The 15,825-nt window shown below is 48.1% G+C and overlaps 7 protein-coding genes across 7 annotated transcripts; 4 read left to right on the top strand and 3 right to left on the bottom strand.

Annotated features, from left to right (window-relative positions):
* Positions 1-451: 451 nt before the first annotated feature.
* On the bottom strand, positions 452-1,711 carry BX661DRAFT_144736 (uncharacterized protein; the record flags this gene model as incomplete). Its single annotated transcript, XM_051533064.1, has 1 exon — positions 452-1,711. The coding sequence occupies one exon, from the start codon at positions 1,709-1,711 to the stop codon at positions 452-454; it is 1,260 nt and encodes a 419-aa protein (XP_051390179.1).
* A 1,450-nt stretch (positions 1,712-3,161) lies between these two features.
* BX661DRAFT_225749 (uncharacterized protein) lies at positions 3,162-4,906 on the bottom strand. Its single transcript, XM_051538950.1, has one exon. The coding sequence runs from the start codon at positions 4,642-4,644 to the stop codon at positions 3,544-3,546; it is 1,101 nt and encodes a 366-aa protein (XP_051390178.1). The 5' UTR covers positions 4,645-4,906; the 3' UTR covers positions 3,162-3,543.
* Positions 4,907-5,257: 351 nt separating this feature from the next.
* On the top strand, positions 5,258-6,585 carry BX661DRAFT_225748 (uncharacterized protein). The gene has a single exon (XM_051538949.1). It carries the CDS (start codon positions 5,342-5,344, stop codon positions 6,353-6,355), a length of 1,014 nt encoding a protein of 337 aa, XP_051390177.1. The 5' UTR covers positions 5,258-5,341; the 3' UTR covers positions 6,356-6,585.
* A 565-nt stretch (positions 6,586-7,150) lies between these two features.
* BX661DRAFT_144709 (WD40-repeat-containing domain protein) lies at positions 7,151-8,047 on the top strand (the record flags this gene model as incomplete). Its single annotated transcript, XM_051533061.1, has 1 exon — positions 7,151-8,047. One exon carries the CDS (start codon positions 7,151-7,153, stop codon positions 8,045-8,047), a length of 897 nt encoding a protein of 298 aa, XP_051390176.1.
* Positions 8,048-8,107: 60 nt separating this feature from the next.
* Positions 8,108-9,212, bottom strand: BX661DRAFT_43985 (uncharacterized protein). The gene has a single exon (XM_051539174.1). It carries the CDS (start codon positions 9,103-9,105, stop codon positions 8,167-8,169), a length of 939 nt encoding a protein of 312 aa, XP_051390175.1. The 5' UTR covers positions 9,106-9,212; the 3' UTR covers positions 8,108-8,166.
* A 4-nt stretch (positions 9,213-9,216) lies between these two features.
* BX661DRAFT_185449 (uncharacterized protein) lies at positions 9,217-10,758 on the top strand. The gene is made up of 3 exons (XM_051536777.1): positions 9,217-10,098; positions 10,245-10,398; positions 10,517-10,758. The coding sequence occupies exons 1-2, from the start codon at positions 9,605-9,607 to the stop codon at positions 10,327-10,329; spliced, it is 579 nt and encodes a 192-aa protein (XP_051390174.1). The 5' UTR covers positions 9,217-9,604; the 3' UTR covers positions 10,330-10,398; positions 10,517-10,758.
* A 1,841-nt stretch (positions 10,759-12,599) lies between these two features.
* BX661DRAFT_43955 (uncharacterized protein) lies at positions 12,600-13,746 on the top strand. Its single transcript, XM_051539173.1, has 2 exons — positions 12,600-12,687; positions 12,813-13,746. The coding sequence occupies exon 2, from the start codon at positions 12,984-12,986 to the stop codon at positions 13,554-13,556; it is 573 nt and encodes a 190-aa protein (XP_051390173.1). The 5' UTR covers positions 12,600-12,687; positions 12,813-12,983; the 3' UTR covers positions 13,557-13,746.
* The last annotated feature ends 2,079 nt before the right edge of the window (positions 13,747-15,825 follow it).

Here is a 15,825-nt window from a genome sequence, read left to right as displayed (position 1 = left end):
ATTTTTTGGCATTCGAATAATAAAGAAGCATTGCCAAGAATAAAACAAGTAGAACAGAACAAAATTTAAATATATGACGCCCCTCTATATATTAATTAATTTTAAAATTGTTACTCAAAGACAGCAGTTGTCAGTGTTAAATTATTATTACTCACCATACATTTTAATAGTTGATTGGGATCAACTGATCAACCGGCCTTCATTGTTGATGGCCAGGCTTTAAATATGTGGTGCTACGCGAGCTTGGGCGGCTTTATCATGCTGCCCACGTGCTTGGAGCAACTGCATTGAACACAGCGAGAGCTCAAGCAATGGAAAATGGTATATATGCGCATAACAAGCAACCTTGTGCGCGCTTAGCACTGCCATACTGGTTTATTCTACTATTTGCAGCTAATAATTATTCGTGCTCTATCCAAAATTTGTGTATATTAACATTACAAGGTTCTAATCACTGGTTCTGTACATAGAACAGCAGATACGCGGCCGGCGAAGCCACCTTGTCCTCGGAAACCGGCACCACGCGGGTATCGTCAAAATAGTTCCACTGGCCACGCACCCTGTTAAACACACTCGCCGTGTAGTGGCCAGAGGACAGCGTGCCGTAATGGTTGGCCACCGCATACAAGTTGTACGATGTCGTCGACTGCTGGCGCGCATCAGGCATCATATAGTTATCCATTTGCAACTCCCGCGTGGGGAACACAACGTTGGTCTCGAGCTTCTCGCGGAAATGCCCAATGGTCGAGAACCTTTTGAGGTGCACGATGAGAACGAGTGGCAGGCGCGAGATCAGCATGCGCTTGCTCGCCTTGCGCTTGGTCTTGCACCGCGGGCAGTGCCACTTGTTATCGCCGTCGAGGATCTCACTCCCCGAGAACGCATCCAGGCACTGGTAGATGGACACAGGGGCGCTGCTCTTGCTCGACGACTTGCGCAACAAAACTGCGGCACTGCTGGGCTTGGTTCCGGGCGTCGGAATGGGCACAGAAAGCTCGGTGAACGTAAAGTACGTGGTCGACGTGTGTTTGCACAAAAGACATGTCAAGCGCGACTGCACTTGGCCCTGGAAGATACTGGTCATGATTGACCAGTTGCGGCGGGTATACCGCTCCCACTGTATGTTCGCCTGCTGAAAGTCCGGCAGGTGCTCAAACTGGATCTCTTCGTCGGGCGTCATGTCACGGTCTGGCGGCGGACGCGGATGTACGCGGTTCAAGGACTCGTGCAGGGTGTCGAGCACAAACAGGGCAAATTCCTGCGCGTCCTCCTGGTCGTTGCCCTTGAACTGAGCCGAGCAGTTGCCAACCGCCGAGCGGAAGCTAATCGGCGACAGCGACCCGTACTGCCCACGCCACATGTTGTCGAGGAGGCGCGAAAACTCAACAACAACGTCAGAGTGGCTGCTCTTAGAACCGCGAATCAAATCCTTCTTCCAACCTCCCTGCAAAAAGTACCGCGCAAATGGGACTGTGCCGACCAGACATTGGATGACACAGTTCATGAAACATGTATTGCCAAAGTTTTTCAACCCTGTCATGCCAATAGCCGAAGAGTCCAGGGCTGCTGAAGGCTGCACCTGCGGTTGTGTGGGCACTCTGGAATTAATGCGCGGCGCTGTATTGTAGTTGGGATCAGCGGGAGGAGCAATGGCAAATGTGCTGGCCTGATTGTACACAAACGAGTTGCGAAGGTTGCCGCCCGCGTGCATGCGCCCGTTGAGCGATGGATCGGATCCTGCAGCGACTGGGTAGTTGTAAAAACCGCGGCTGTTTGCAGCGGCAGGCTGCATCTGGGCATGTTGCTGCTGCTGCTGGTTGTACTGCGGGACCTGTTGCTGACGGAACTGTGGATACTGCTGCTGTTGGTGCTGTTGGTATTGGTACTGCTGATATTGGTACTGCTGGTTGGCAGGAGGCAAGTTGGCGTATTCGAGCGGCTTGGGCGGTAGCGGCGCATTGGGGACGTGGCTTGCCAATTGAGAATGCTGCTGAGTCTGGGTTTGCAAAGTGCCCTGCTGAACATAAGCTTCTGGTTTGGGCGGCTGTTGCGAAGTTGGGATAGGCGGTAGCTGCTCGCGCTTTTTCGTTGGCTCTGTGTTCATTTGTTGTTGTTGCTGCCCCTCGCTTTCTGCACGGTTGGCCTCTAGCGTCGCAAAGTGTGTGTCTGTCGGTACAGATACTCCAGCGTACTCATTAGCATTTGTCCTGCCGCTGTACGCTGGCCCAGTGAATCCATATGTGGGGTTGTCAAACACTGTGCTGCGCTGGTTCAAGTCGGTTGGATTATCAGGCACATCGGGCAACGGCGCAGAGAGGGCCTCTTGCATCCAACTGTTGTCGGCAGCAGGGTCAACAGGAGCAGCGCCGAGTCTATCTGGGGTTGCGTTAGATCCCGGGAAATTGCTGCTGACCTCAGCGCTGGCCTTTGATTCGGGTGCCGGTGGTGTTGCAGCGTGGCTGGTTACAGAGTTATATCCTTGAGTAAACATCGTATAAGCGGTCTGTCGCCGGCTATCCATCTGCTGCTGTAATTGCTGCTGTTGCTGCTGTTGCTGTTGCTGCTGCTGCCATTGCGGGTTATAGTTGTTGCTCTGTTGGAAAAAGTCAAATACCGAGCCCGAAACTGGTGTCGACGCGGTGGGGTCGCCCATGGTACCGACCAACACTGGTGCTGCTACAGAAGTTGTCGCCATCGCGGCAGTTATCTGCGGAATCGGCGGCACAGGCGAAAGGACTGCGGCCGGCTGATACCGGGTCTGGTACGACGACATTCTACTGCCCGACAGCGCCCCAGTTGGCGCATGGTAAGACAACATCGATGAAATATCCGCCTGAGGCGCAGTGACGTTTGCCCTTTCCGCACCAACTGACAAGGCTGCGGGTTCGGGAGATGCTGACCATGCTTGTACGCTCTTGGGACGTGGCGACCTAGACATCGATCTGCGCGCCTCGTCAGACCACAAGCACTGGTGCTTTCCCATCGCCTGCACCCATGAATCAAACCCGCCGATCAGAAACAATGGCTGGTGCTTGAGCGGCTTCAGGAACTCGCAGTGGTAGATGGCCGAGTTGAGAGCCTCCAGTGCTGCGACCTCCACGCTGCCCACATCGCTGAACGAGTGCGCTGACTGACTCATGTAAACGACAATGTCAAAATCACCGCGCTGGCGGAACCACGCTTGCTGATCGTCCGAGACTAACACCAAGCTCGACTCGATATCCGCCGATGTACATCCCTTGTGAAGCACTGCTGGCTCAATGTTGACCGTGTACTTGTGGTCGATCCGGCCCCAGACAAAATCCTGATGCGGCCGCACATCTAAAATAAGCACTGTAGGACGGCCGTTGGCTGCAGTGCGAGACTTGTCGAGCAGGTTCCAGAGTTCCAGCGGCATGCACGTTGTAACGGTGGGGTCGATGAATTCGGAGCTGGTGTCTTCGCCGATGCTCGCAAGGTTCGGGCTAATCGCCATTGCTGACCGGTGGCTGCCATGATTAATGACTGCTATTCCCGGAAGCGTGTCGCTGCGAGATCGAGATATTATCGTCCGGGGCCTGTTCCGGTCTCTTGCAATCTGCTCTGCTGCTGTGCCTCCAGCCACTGGCTTTCAAGGGTCGAGGCTAGTGCTGCACCAGCTGCATTGCCCGGCAAGTCCGCCACAGGCTGGGTTGACTGGATTGGTCGGTACATTGGCGAGAGAGAATCCGTGCTGCTTGCCGAGCGGGCCAGCTGATGATCCGGGTACATCTGCGCAAACTTGCCCTCCATCATTTCGAGCTGCTCGACGGCATCCACCTGCGCATCGGGCACCCTGTCTCCGTGGGGATCAACGTACGGCCGCGTCTTGAGCACTTTGGCCAACTGCTCAAGCTCACCCACCATTCGCGTAACATGCTCTTTTCGCAACCTTTCGTAAGTTGCGTTCTTACTAATGGCGTCAAAGTCGCGCAGCTTGGGCAGCTTATCCATGATGTTCAAACACAACATGTACTTTAAGTAAGCGTTCTCTAGGTCGCCGGACTCTTGGTGTAACCGCGCCTCGTCCATGTACCGCTCTGCCAATTTGAGCCATGACTTGGATGTCGCTTTCGCCGAGGAGTTTATTCTGGCCCGCTGGTTCAGCGCTGTGAGCAGGGATTTCCGCCTAGGCTTGGGCTCACCCGCGGCCATCGGGACTTGCGCTGGACTAGCACTGATGTTGTTGTTAAACTTGGTCGGCGGTAAGTTGCTCGGCATCATTGGCGATACGCTGAATCCAGGCATATGTGCCTTAGTCCGCACACTATTGGACCCCCCAATAGTGGTTGCTCCCGGCGTGGCATGTTCCTGCGGACTTGTGCTCGCAGCGGGCACTAGCGGCGGCGTATTTTCGAGCTCTGGAAACGATGATATCCTGGAGGGCACAGGCAGTGTGTTCATTGTATTTGCTGATGCTGAATTGTAGAGCAAGTTGCTGGTGCGAATTCCACTTGCGCTGACTGGCGGCTGCTTCGTTAATGTGGGCGGTGTTGGCGACTCGAGCAAACTGCTGCTGTTGTTGTTGCTGCTGCTGCCATCTTCGGTGGGTGACTTTATTAGTGCTAGGCTTTCGAACCGCCGAATGAGGTCGTTCGTCCGACCGTCGCTGAGCCTGGAAGACATTATTATTTTTTTGAAAAAGAGTGATGAGGTTTTAATTGTTGTCGGAATAATAAGAAACAGAATGTAATGTAGTAAAAACTATATAAAAATAATAGTAGTGACGTGTGGAATTAGGCTGTGTATGAGAGATGAAAATGCATGAGGAAAGTAAGAAAAAAATACTCGAAAGAGATATAAAATACAAGTGAAACTATAGCAAGAAAGGTGACGACGCTTTCTATAAAAAAAGTTAACAGGAAAGGAATAAAAAAAAGGCTCAGACAAAAAATGGTGCAAAGAGAAAAGAGACAAAACCGAGCGACGTTTTTCCTTTCTGTGGATTACAAAAAAACATGAGGCGGGGAGGGGCGGGGGGCAGAATGTCTTAGCGCCCTAACGTGCAGCATCGCCACTAAATATTTTGGACAAGACGCAAAACTGTACAAAGGGACAAAACCTGGCATGTCAAACGTCAGCTTCTATTCTCTTTAAGCGGGATTGAGATTTGCATGAAAATAAAATCCGTGCGCCTTGGCACGAGCTCGCCCATATGCCGGCAAATACCAAATAAGTGATTAGATATAAAAAATTATTTTTTTAATCGCGTGTTACTAAAAAAAAAGACAACATATTTCTTACGTGCCAACACTTTCTTTTCCCCCCTTTTCTTCTTTTTTATTACCCCCTATTTTCTACACTTTTTTCTCTTTTCACAATAATGGTGATTTGTCAGTATTTCCTTCAAGGAAAGTGCAACTTTGGCACCAACTGCCGCAACGAGCACCAAGCCAAACCAAGTTCGGCCTTCGGAAAGTCCTCCTCACAAGCAATAATGCAGGGTGGTGGTGGTGGCGGCAACTCTTTTAACAACAATAGGTTTGCCACTCTGTCACAACAACCCGCGTTTGGAACCAACACACCATTTGGGTCGGGAAGCGGGTCCGGTGGTAGGTTCGGATCAGGGTCCGGCACATCTGTGTTTGGATCTAGTGGTGCTTCGGGCGGATTTGGATCTGGTGGTGGAAGCGGTGCATTTGGGTCTGCCAAATCATCTAGTGCGTTTGAATCTGCTGGCGGAGCCAGCGCATTTGGTGCGGCCAAGCCGTCGAGTGGATTCGGGTCCGGGACAGGGGCGTTTGGCGGCGGCAGTGGTACAAATAGTGCAGGTTTTGGATCGGGCACGGGCGCGTTTGGTGGAGGGTCGTCCGGCGCTTTTGGCAGTGGCCAAGCGACAAACACAGGGTTTGGGTCAAGTGCCACCACAGGGCTTGGTTCCTCCAAGGGCACAGGCGCGTTTGGTAATGCTTCAATATCGGGATTCGGAAATGCTGCAGCGACCACACCGAGCACAGGTGGGTTTGGATCAGCAACGACTTCTGGATTTGGATCAGCAAATGTTTCTGGATTCGGGTCAGCGACAATAACTGGCGGGCTTGGGTCATCCTCGAATACTGGAGGTTTCGGAAATAACACCAACACCAGTGCATTTGGAAGTGGCGGAGGTGGCGGTGGCGGATTTGGGTCAAGTGGGTTTGGGTCATCTCCAGCTAAAGGATTCGGAACGACATCTGCATTTGGCTCAGGATCAGGAATAGGGTCAGGATTCGGCACAGGAACAACAGCATTCGGTGCAGCAGCAAATAAGGGATTCGGCAATACTAAAGTACCGCAGATATCTTTTGGTAACACTGATGCCGAACGGGCAGCAATATTGGACCCCGGAGACCATTGACTGAGGAGGAGAAGAGCGTGTACAGGGAGGTTAAATTTACAATGGGCAAAATTCCCGAACAGCCACCCACTCTGGATCTCATCGCTTGAAATAATAAAAATTGATCTAGTGATTTAATTATTGTTATTGCTGGTGGATCAAGGGTTATACATATTATTTTTTTTGCCATATATTTTTTTTTCTTTTGCACGTTAATTTTATTAGTCCCGTTCTATTATATTCTCCATTCTTTTTTGTGCTGTTAAATTTGATAGTTGGCATTTATTATTTTCGGTTTTATAAAAACATTTATTCTATATTCATTCGTTATCATAATGAAGTTTTTCACAGGAGACGAGTCAGGGCTGGTCAAAGGTAACACCCACACCCACACGCATACATACACATACTTCACCCTTTGAAAGGACATGGACGCAAAGATCGTGACATCGCACAAGAAAGAAAACCCAAGCTAACCCTCTTTAATAACATTTATTATACTTTCAAATAGTCACCGATATTGACCACAAAGTGTCGCTACTCGAGGCGCAAAATAAGGCGGCCAAAAAGGTGCGCTCAGACGCCAAAGCCAAAGCCAACGCCAAATCAGGCGAGAAAGTCATAGTCGAGGACAACATCCTTTTGGGCGTGCAAGTCAAAACATTCCATGGCACAGTCAGCCGGCCACTAAGCATTCAGCAGATGGTCCAGGGCACGTACAACGGCACCGCGGCATTCTTTGTTGCGCGCAAAAACGGCGACATCCAGGCGATCGACAAGACCAGCGGCCAGACGGTCTACGACTACGCGCAGCCGATGTTCGAGGAAAAAATTAGCGTGAAGAGCAACGGGCGGTATATTAATGCGCGCTCGTACGTTGGATTGGGCGTTGGAGATGACTGCTTTGTTTCGTGCACGAATATGGGAGAGGTGCGGTACCAGAATACGCAGGGGAATGGCGGCGGGCGGATGAAGCTGCCTGTAGATGTTGTGCGGATGCGGTCGCATAAGGATCGCGCGCAGGTGTTTGCAGCCGGTGGGCGCGAGCAAGAGCTCAGCGTGTGGGATGCTGAGACGGCGTGCACGGCGGCGGAGTGGGTCAAGCCGGCGGTGCAGCCGCTGTTCAAGTCCAAGAACATCGCTGATGATGGGCTGGGCCTGCGCCCGCCCGTGTGGATCACCGATATGCAGTTCCTTGACGCCAACACCTCCGTGCCCCAGTTGGCCGTGTCCACGGGCCACGGGCAGATCCGGATCTACGACGCCAAGGCGCAACAGCGGCCCGTGCAGGACTGGCAGATCACCAAGCACCCGATCCTGCACATTCTCGCATCACACCTCCGCCCCGAACTCTTCTTCGCTGACAACATGGGCAACATGCAGCAGTTGGACTTGCGCACTGGAAAGGTCATTGGAGGATACAAGGGCATTGCTGGTGCCGTGTGCGACATGGCGCTGAGCGAAGACGGACGGAAGGTGGCTGAGGTTGGCCTGGACCGGTTTCTGCGGGTCTACGAGACCGACGGCATGCGTTTGCTGCGTCATCGGGCGTACATTAAGCAGAGGGTCAGCCAGGTCGTCTGGGACTGGGACGAGAAGGACCTCAACCAGAGGGAGATCGACCAGATCGAGGCCGAGCATATCTGGCAGACCATGGACACGCTGGGTGAGGAGCAGCGGACAAAGAAGGGCAGCAAGCGCAAGGCTCTGTGAGAAGAACTTCCGGGCGGGAGGAAATTGGCTCACGTGTATTGTTTTTCTATGCAACTGAAAAAATAAAATGAGTTTGCTGAAATAAATAGAAATGATAAATTAGCAAATTAAATTAACATTTACTCAGCCTTCTCATTGTCGATTTCGCTGTCGCTGTCATCGATGGTCTCGTCGGTCTTCTTTGCGCGCGCGACCTCGACAGCACGGCGCTCAGCAGTGGCAAATGCCATGGCCTTTGCGTGCGCGGCCGTCCCCAGCACAGCCGAGCACAGCAGCCCACTAAGCAAGTGCGCCTCCTGGTCGCTGACCCTAGGCACAGCCCTCAGCAGCCAATCCAGCACCGAACTCAGCGGGAACTCTGGAGCGCGCTCTTCAAACAACCACGCATGCGTGGCCAGAATATACCCAACGGTGGCCGAGAAAGATAGCTTGACGTCCAGCGAAAGCCCGCTCCTCAGCATTTCCGGCGTGCGCAGCGCCCAGGCGCCGCGTGAAATCTGCAAAAAGTCATCAATGATGCCGCCGCCGCTGCCCAGCACCGTGCCAACGATGACCCAGGCCACCAGAGAGTCGGCAATCGGCTGGCCGCGCATCCCCGTGCGCACAAGGTCGACGCCAGCGGCCGTCACGCCAAAGCCGCGGATCAGCCCGTCGACGCTGGCCAGGAACACGTCGCTGACAGGCGCGCACACCCGCAGGGCACCGTACAGGAGGTCGCCGGGCATGCGCGACATCAAAAGGAAGACTGTCGTGTACAGAGGCAGGGTGATGTTGCTCTCGAGCCACGCCTGCGGCCTGCCCAGGGCAAGCCCTGTGAGGATGGCGCCGCCAAACGAGAATGTGAGCATTGTGAATAGCTCTTGCAGCAGCGGCTGGCGCCCTCGCGTCTGCAGTGTTTTGCGCACTTCGTAGGCTACGCGGATGGCGTGCAGTGTCATGAAGATGCCGATGGGGAGGGACCCGTCCCACTGCTTTTTCAGCAGCGAGGGGTACGCCGTGGCCAGTCGCTGCACTTGCGGGAACCCGGCTAGTGCTGAGATACTTTCGAGCGTTGTCATTTAGAGTACGTAAAATAAATAAATAAGTATAAAGCTGTCGTTGCTGTTGCGGTCGTTGTCGTGTTCGTAAGGTGCTTAAAAAATAATGTGCCGATGTAGAATAAGGAGAGAAAGACGTCAGGATTTCTTCTCGTCCACTTTCTCTTCCCGCGCCCGTTCCCGCTCGCACGGCTTGTCACATGCCCTGTCGGCCAATCACGCTTCCCGATGTCACGCTGGACCCTACGATTTAATTGCAAGAATTTTATGCAGTTTCCTGTTTTAATTTTTTTGTTACTTGGCTCAAGGCTTTACTGCCGACGTCAAGCTTTTAGTTCTCACATGCGCGTGCGCATGCACATACTTTATTTAAGGACAACAACAGCAGGAAAAATCATAGCGCTCTCTCTACCTTTTTTATTTACCGAATTGCGCTCTCTTGGTTTTTTTCTTGTCTCTCAATTCGTTTCCGCTATAAAGTTTGCATTTACTTTACTTTACACTCTTGAAACCCACACCAATGAAACTCTGTTCACCATCGGCGCTGTTGGCCGTCGTTGCCACGCTCTCCCTGACCGCCGATGCGCTGCACCTCAACAAACTGCGCGTAGTCATTCAAGAGGCCTCTGGCATATTTGATTCTCTCGACCTAACCACCACAGGCACCAGGGGCGGCAACGGCGGTGACGGCAACATGGGCAAGAACCGCACGCTCAACGATATCATCCGCGATGTTAGCCAGGTGGACGACATACTGGACCTGGAATACGTCAACTTGGATCCCGAGCTTCCTAAGAGAAGCACGCCTATTAATGTCAAGGCCCTGGCTTACGTCAAAGAGCTGGTGGATGAGGCTAAGGCGCGTGTCAAGGTGACCTATGGTCCGTTTACGATGCTCAATAGGGAGTATGATTTGTGCGAGGTTTTGAAGGAAAACCTGAACAGGACTTGCCCTGTTGACGAGGGAGCCATCGAGGTCAATATCGACGTGGATGTTCCTGGGTTTATTCCATGGGTAAGTTTGCGATGGATACGTGTGGACAATGAGTGTTTGTGTGTGTGTCGATTCTTGTTTTTCTTTGAAGAATGTAACTAATCTCGATTCCTGTTTCTTGTTTCTTTTTTTTGCATTGTGTTGTAACTTTTTTATATATATTTTAGGGATGGTTCCATCTTGATGCCTCTGCTTGGCGCAACTCTGACAATAAACAGCTTGGCCGTATACTTGCCGACGTAAAATTCTAGACTCTTTTTCATTTCTTCCTTTCCTCATGAAACCCCAGATTTTGCCACTCGTCCCGATCCATCAACTCCCTATAAAAATAAACATCAATTATTATCATAATTAATACACAATTTATCTGTATAAAAAACCGCCTCTTTTTTTGGGAGGGGGAAATCAGGTGTAATATAAAAAAAATCGACGACTTACTTTTGCATTCTGCATTCGAGATATTCCTTGGATATGTTTTTGCATTGCTTGTAGCTTCCGCGGTTGCTCTGTAGACACTCGAGGTATCGCGACATTATATCCTTGCATTCGCCGCCATGGTCCAAGGGAAAACTCCCGCGGTCTGGTGGGGTTGGTCGAACGTTGATTTTTGGTGGTCCGCCGAAACTCATATTTATATATTCAACAAAATCAACAATATACTTTAAAAAATCATAAGCGAATGATAAACTAAAATTGAAAAATAACAAATGGGAAAATTACTGTTATCTTTGTTGGCCTTATTTTGTCCCGCACTAATTATGGCTTGGAAACGGAAAATTTCATGTGTGCGCACAAATGGACCAATCTGCAGACTTTGACGTAAACCACTATTCTTGCTCGTATTTAGAGATCAAGCCGAGAAGAGTACAAACCAGGGTGCATTAATCTAAATGCCGTCTATTGCATTTAAACAAAAAACAAATTGCACTCATCCGACAGCATATCTGCGAATAAACTAAATGGTCTCAGACTCGCTTATCTTTGTTTACAGGCTATTAGGGTTTCTTTTCTCTGATTGAGAAGTTAACTCTTTATTGTATAAGTAATACTTACCAAAAATCGAGCCCTCGGTTAACTGTACACCAGCATAGAATAAATCAAAGCAAGTGACAATATCATTTGTTACTTCTGATAATTCCTTTGCAACTAAGTCCGTAAACTCTTTAACAGTATACCATGGATCTACACCCTCTACAGTTATTTTTATAAAATCTTTTTTACGATCGGCACGACTGACAGACCTGACAAGCTTGAAATCTTTTCTATGTTTGGGATTTGGTGAATGTTTAGCAGAAGAATCGATCCAAAAAACTTTAACGGTTTGCCTATCTGGTCTGAGCTCGTAAATTAAGTTTACATTAATTGAGTCGGGAATGGCAAGAAATTCTGTGCTGTTTTTGGAAGCCTTATGATAAGCATCATTAGGTGAATATTTTTTTGTATTCTTTGTTAGACACCCTGGCATGAGCATAAAACTACAGCCTGAAAAACGTGTTTCAAACTCTTTTATTTGGATGCGTATTGACTCCGCATCCATGTTCTTGACCATCATCATGTCCCATTTTTCATCATTATGTGCCTCCTAAATATTGAAATTTCTTTCATACATTTAGGGTCTTGTTGGTCCAAGCGAAAGACTGTCTTTTTCATTTGTTATTTTAAGCGAATGTAAATTAAATTGAATGATGGATTAAATTATTAAAACTAATTGAGGGAGTGTGCGAACAAATGTGTGTTAGCAGTATATAAGTAATTTTAAAACTTTAGGGCTGGCATACTCGACTGTTTTTATACAAAATTCAATACACTAACAACGATAGCACTAAACATATGCTTTTAATAAAAAAATAGTGTTTATATTCAATCCCCTAAAAATACTTTTGCTTTTGTGGTTGTTAACCTCATTGTAATTTTATTCCTCGCCCATGTTTTCTATTGACAAATACTTAATTTTTGTTCGATGTGCATTATTTTCTTTCTTCAAGCATATTCCATTTACCCATTCTACATTATTTTATCATTATTTACTTTTCAAACGGTTGTAATTTGTTTACTGTCAACGTGATTTTTTTAGCCCAATAGCTTTAAAAGTACTTTATTTACCCGCAATCAATCAATTTGCTGAAAGGCAATAAATGCAAAAAACCCTAATTAATGTTTCACTTTGCCAAGCAATGTTGCCAACAAAAAATAAGAAAAGCGCTTTATAAAAAGCACGCAATACATTGGTGCTAATCCTTTATTAATTGCCCCGACTCAATAAGACCAAGTTTGCGGGCACGTTCTTCGATACTAACAGACAAAAACCCCCAATTTTTGAAAGAAACTAAATTAAAGTATCATCAGATGTATAATGTAGTGGGTTGGTGTGTGTATGTATTATAAGAATTAAAGTTATTTTAAAAGATGGTTTACAAAAAATGAGCAATAGACAATAGACAATGCGGGTGTATTTTTTACAGGGAGTAGAGGCGCCCACCACATTTCAAATATTGTTCTTTGTCTTACTTTTCATTTTCATTTTATTTTTTAGCTATTAGAAAAGACGTGTGTGCTTGTACCAAAATATATATTTCAAGTTGCTTTATTAACCACCTTATGAGGACAACGTAAATATGGACGAGGGTGTCTACCACCTGGGCAAGACTCAGCCAGACCGAATTCTGACTCCAACTACATGCATGGACTACAAAAATAAAATAGCTAACAACCCCCGAACCAATGGGCCTTATAGTGTTGGGTTTGACCCTCTATCCTCTCTGAGCTCTGCCCTCTTCATCTTGACGCGGCTCCAATCTCTGACCAGCTTGTAGCACGACTTTCTGAACTCCACAGTCTGTTCCTGCATGGTATATGGCCACTTGGGTGTCCTACTTGCGCGCTCTAACAGTGGCTGCTCTTTTCCATGCGCCGTTGTCGAGTTGCTGGCGATATTCGCAATGCCTTCTCCTTCGCAATCTGCGCTGAGCAGCGTGGTTTCCAGCAGTCTTTGCAGAGCAGTTGCCATTTCTTCCTGATGGCCACCTTGCGGAGTACCCGTCCGCCCAGGATCATGAGCTTCTGCTCCTTCTCACTGACTTCCACAACCGACAGCCATTTCGGTCCTTCAGGCCTCTGGTTCTGGCAATCCTCCACTACTGCTGCTGACGACGGCTCAAGCCACCCATCTGGCACTCCGATATATGGGTTGCAGTTTTGTTCTGGGTGCTTGTGCCACTTGTCTGCTGCTCGCTCTGGCCATGCCTGCTGTTCCCTTGGCATCCCTGCCACCTTGTTGTCCTGGTTCCATACCTCCGCCGATGGCCCTGCTGCTGTGTGTGCTGCGCGCTCCCCACCGGTTGCATCTGGAATCTGCTCCAGTGCACCCATCGTCGAGGGCAATTCTGCCGACCACTGCACCAACCACTGTTGCGACACCTCTGGCTGCTCCCCAGACACTGGCCGTGCCCTGGGCTGTTTGTACCAAAATAGGTATTAAACATGTAGACCATTTGAGCCTATTTTGTATATATGACTATACTTTGCATATTGATTGAATATTTAAACATGGCACGTTCTGCAATAGAGTCCATGCTCGATATACTTTTTTCTCTGTAAAAACACGGCACATTGGACTAGCAACTGATACTCTGGATTTGCCGCAATGAAAAAATGAGCACGAAACATGGAACGTTGTTTTGTGCTGGCATATGCCAATAAATATAAGTTGCAGTCGGCCAAATATCAAGTGCCAGTTTAATAAAAACTGTGTTCAAGGTCAAATGAAAAAGGCAGATTGCATGGCAATAGTATAGCGTTAAGATATTAAAATGCAATTAATGATGACAGCCAAAAAACAACAAAATACGCGAGAAAGGGTTAGTAAGCTAACCTTGAAGCTACTTTCAAATTGAAAAGTACCACAGAAGCCGCACAGCAGGATGAGTAAATATAAAATAGCATCCAGACCTTATATATTGGATTTAAACATGTATTCATTTGGGCGTCGAAACCAACAGGCATATGTTTGCGTCTACTGGCGCACTGCTTTTATTGAAGTAAAAAACATAATAGTATATTATATTAATTTAAAAGGTTTTAAAAATAAAAATAAAAAAGCAACTATGAAGCGCCGGATCGAGTGGTTTGCTTATTCCCCACTCCCAGATGCCTCTAACTTTACAACACTTACATCCACCCTTGACCCAACCGCCCGGTTTTGCCTGCCGATTAAGGCGGACCATTTATATAAAAATACAACAAAAATCCAAAACTACAAAAAAAGGAATGGAAGCTTTGTAAAGCTTGGGCAAGGTGGTGGGCAGATATTGAGAGGGGAAGATGCATCCAAACTAAAAATGTGGTCAAATGTGCCCCCCTCACATTGCCAGAATGCTATACGCTAAGTAATATGCGCTTATTTTAAAGCACACACGTCCTGAGCTGCCTTGGATTTGCCGAACACGCGCTATATATACAGCACACTTGCAGTTTTATAGATGGTAGCAGCAGCAGCGACAGATGCGAGTGTGTTAAGCGGATTGTCTTGTGATGTAGGGCGCAAGAGACGAGTGCTTCAGAATGATTAAGAGAAGCGTTTTGAGGACTGCTTGAAGCAACAGGTAACGAGCAGTATATAATCTTGAAGGTTGCGTGTATGCGAGTCACTGCCCCCCCTCTGGGAAGCCGGTTACCGATGCCGTGGTAGGAAATGGCTGTCAGTCGTGCGGGTCCATAAGAGCTGTGTATAAAGTTGTGCGATTGGCCAGTGGAGAACAAAATAAATGCGTGTCAAGGCTGCAGTGGTTGGAGGGTATGAGTATGAGGAGTATAAAATGCATTTTTGAAAGCGCATCCATTTGGCTGCTTTTATATCATTCTGGCTCTTTTTTGCTTTTGCACTAGAGGTCAGAATGTAATGGAATAAAGTGGAATGGAGCGCCAGAGCTTTTATGAGGCAATATGAAAAAGACGCCGTGCCCAAAAATAAAAACATATTTGTGTGTATGTGGTAAAAATTGCAACATTGATTTCGCTGCAAATACACTGTTCAAGCACTGGCATTCTGACATTCTGACATTATTTCTCTCTTTCCTTCTATTCAAACAAGGAGGCTTGTTTATTTATTGGAACCGATATATTGATTGTATTGTCTTAATTTATGTCAGCAACTCTCTAGAATATGTTTTTCCGGGTACAAGCACATCTTAATCCCTCCCATTTTCCTGCCAGTTTTCATTTTAGCAATAACAATGCCCACCACCAAGGCAAACAAACCAACACAAAGTATACAATAACCCGAGGTTATATCACTGTGACTCGTTGCGCGGAACAACAATAACCCCCGAAATTGATATATGCACAGGCGGAAGGAGAAATGAAGAATATATACATTTTGGGCGTGCTGCTAGCTTTGTCCGAGCCTGATTTGGGTGGGTAGCGGGAGAGGCAGGAATAGTTATACGATAGTGAAGTTGTGCAATTGCAATGGCAGGAGCAGGAGCAGGAGCAGGGACAAAAATGCATTGACAACAATAGTTTTTTGTGAGAAAAATTACATAGAGGCAGCATTTTTTGGGGTCTACCTGTCCCACGCAATGGTATTAAAAGTAAAGAATAAAGGTAGAAGTAAAAACAAATAGCCGGCTCTGGCAGGAGCGGCGGTCCTTTTTGGGCCTGCCATGGTTGCGTTAAACCACATCTCAGATAGAATCGTCCATACAATGTTGTTATTCTAGGCCGACCGCGCTTGCGTGTAGGAGGAGGAG

The sequence above is a fragment of the Kickxella alabastrina genome (genome assembly GCF_025024165.1).
Source record: "Kickxella alabastrina strain RSA 675 chromosome Unknown BX661scaffold_18, whole genome shotgun sequence".
Classification (NCBI taxonomy): domain Eukaryota; kingdom Fungi; phylum Kickxellomycota; class Kickxellomycetes; order Kickxellales; family Kickxellaceae; genus Kickxella; species Kickxella alabastrina.
This window is presented reverse-complemented; position numbering and strand designations above follow the sequence as displayed.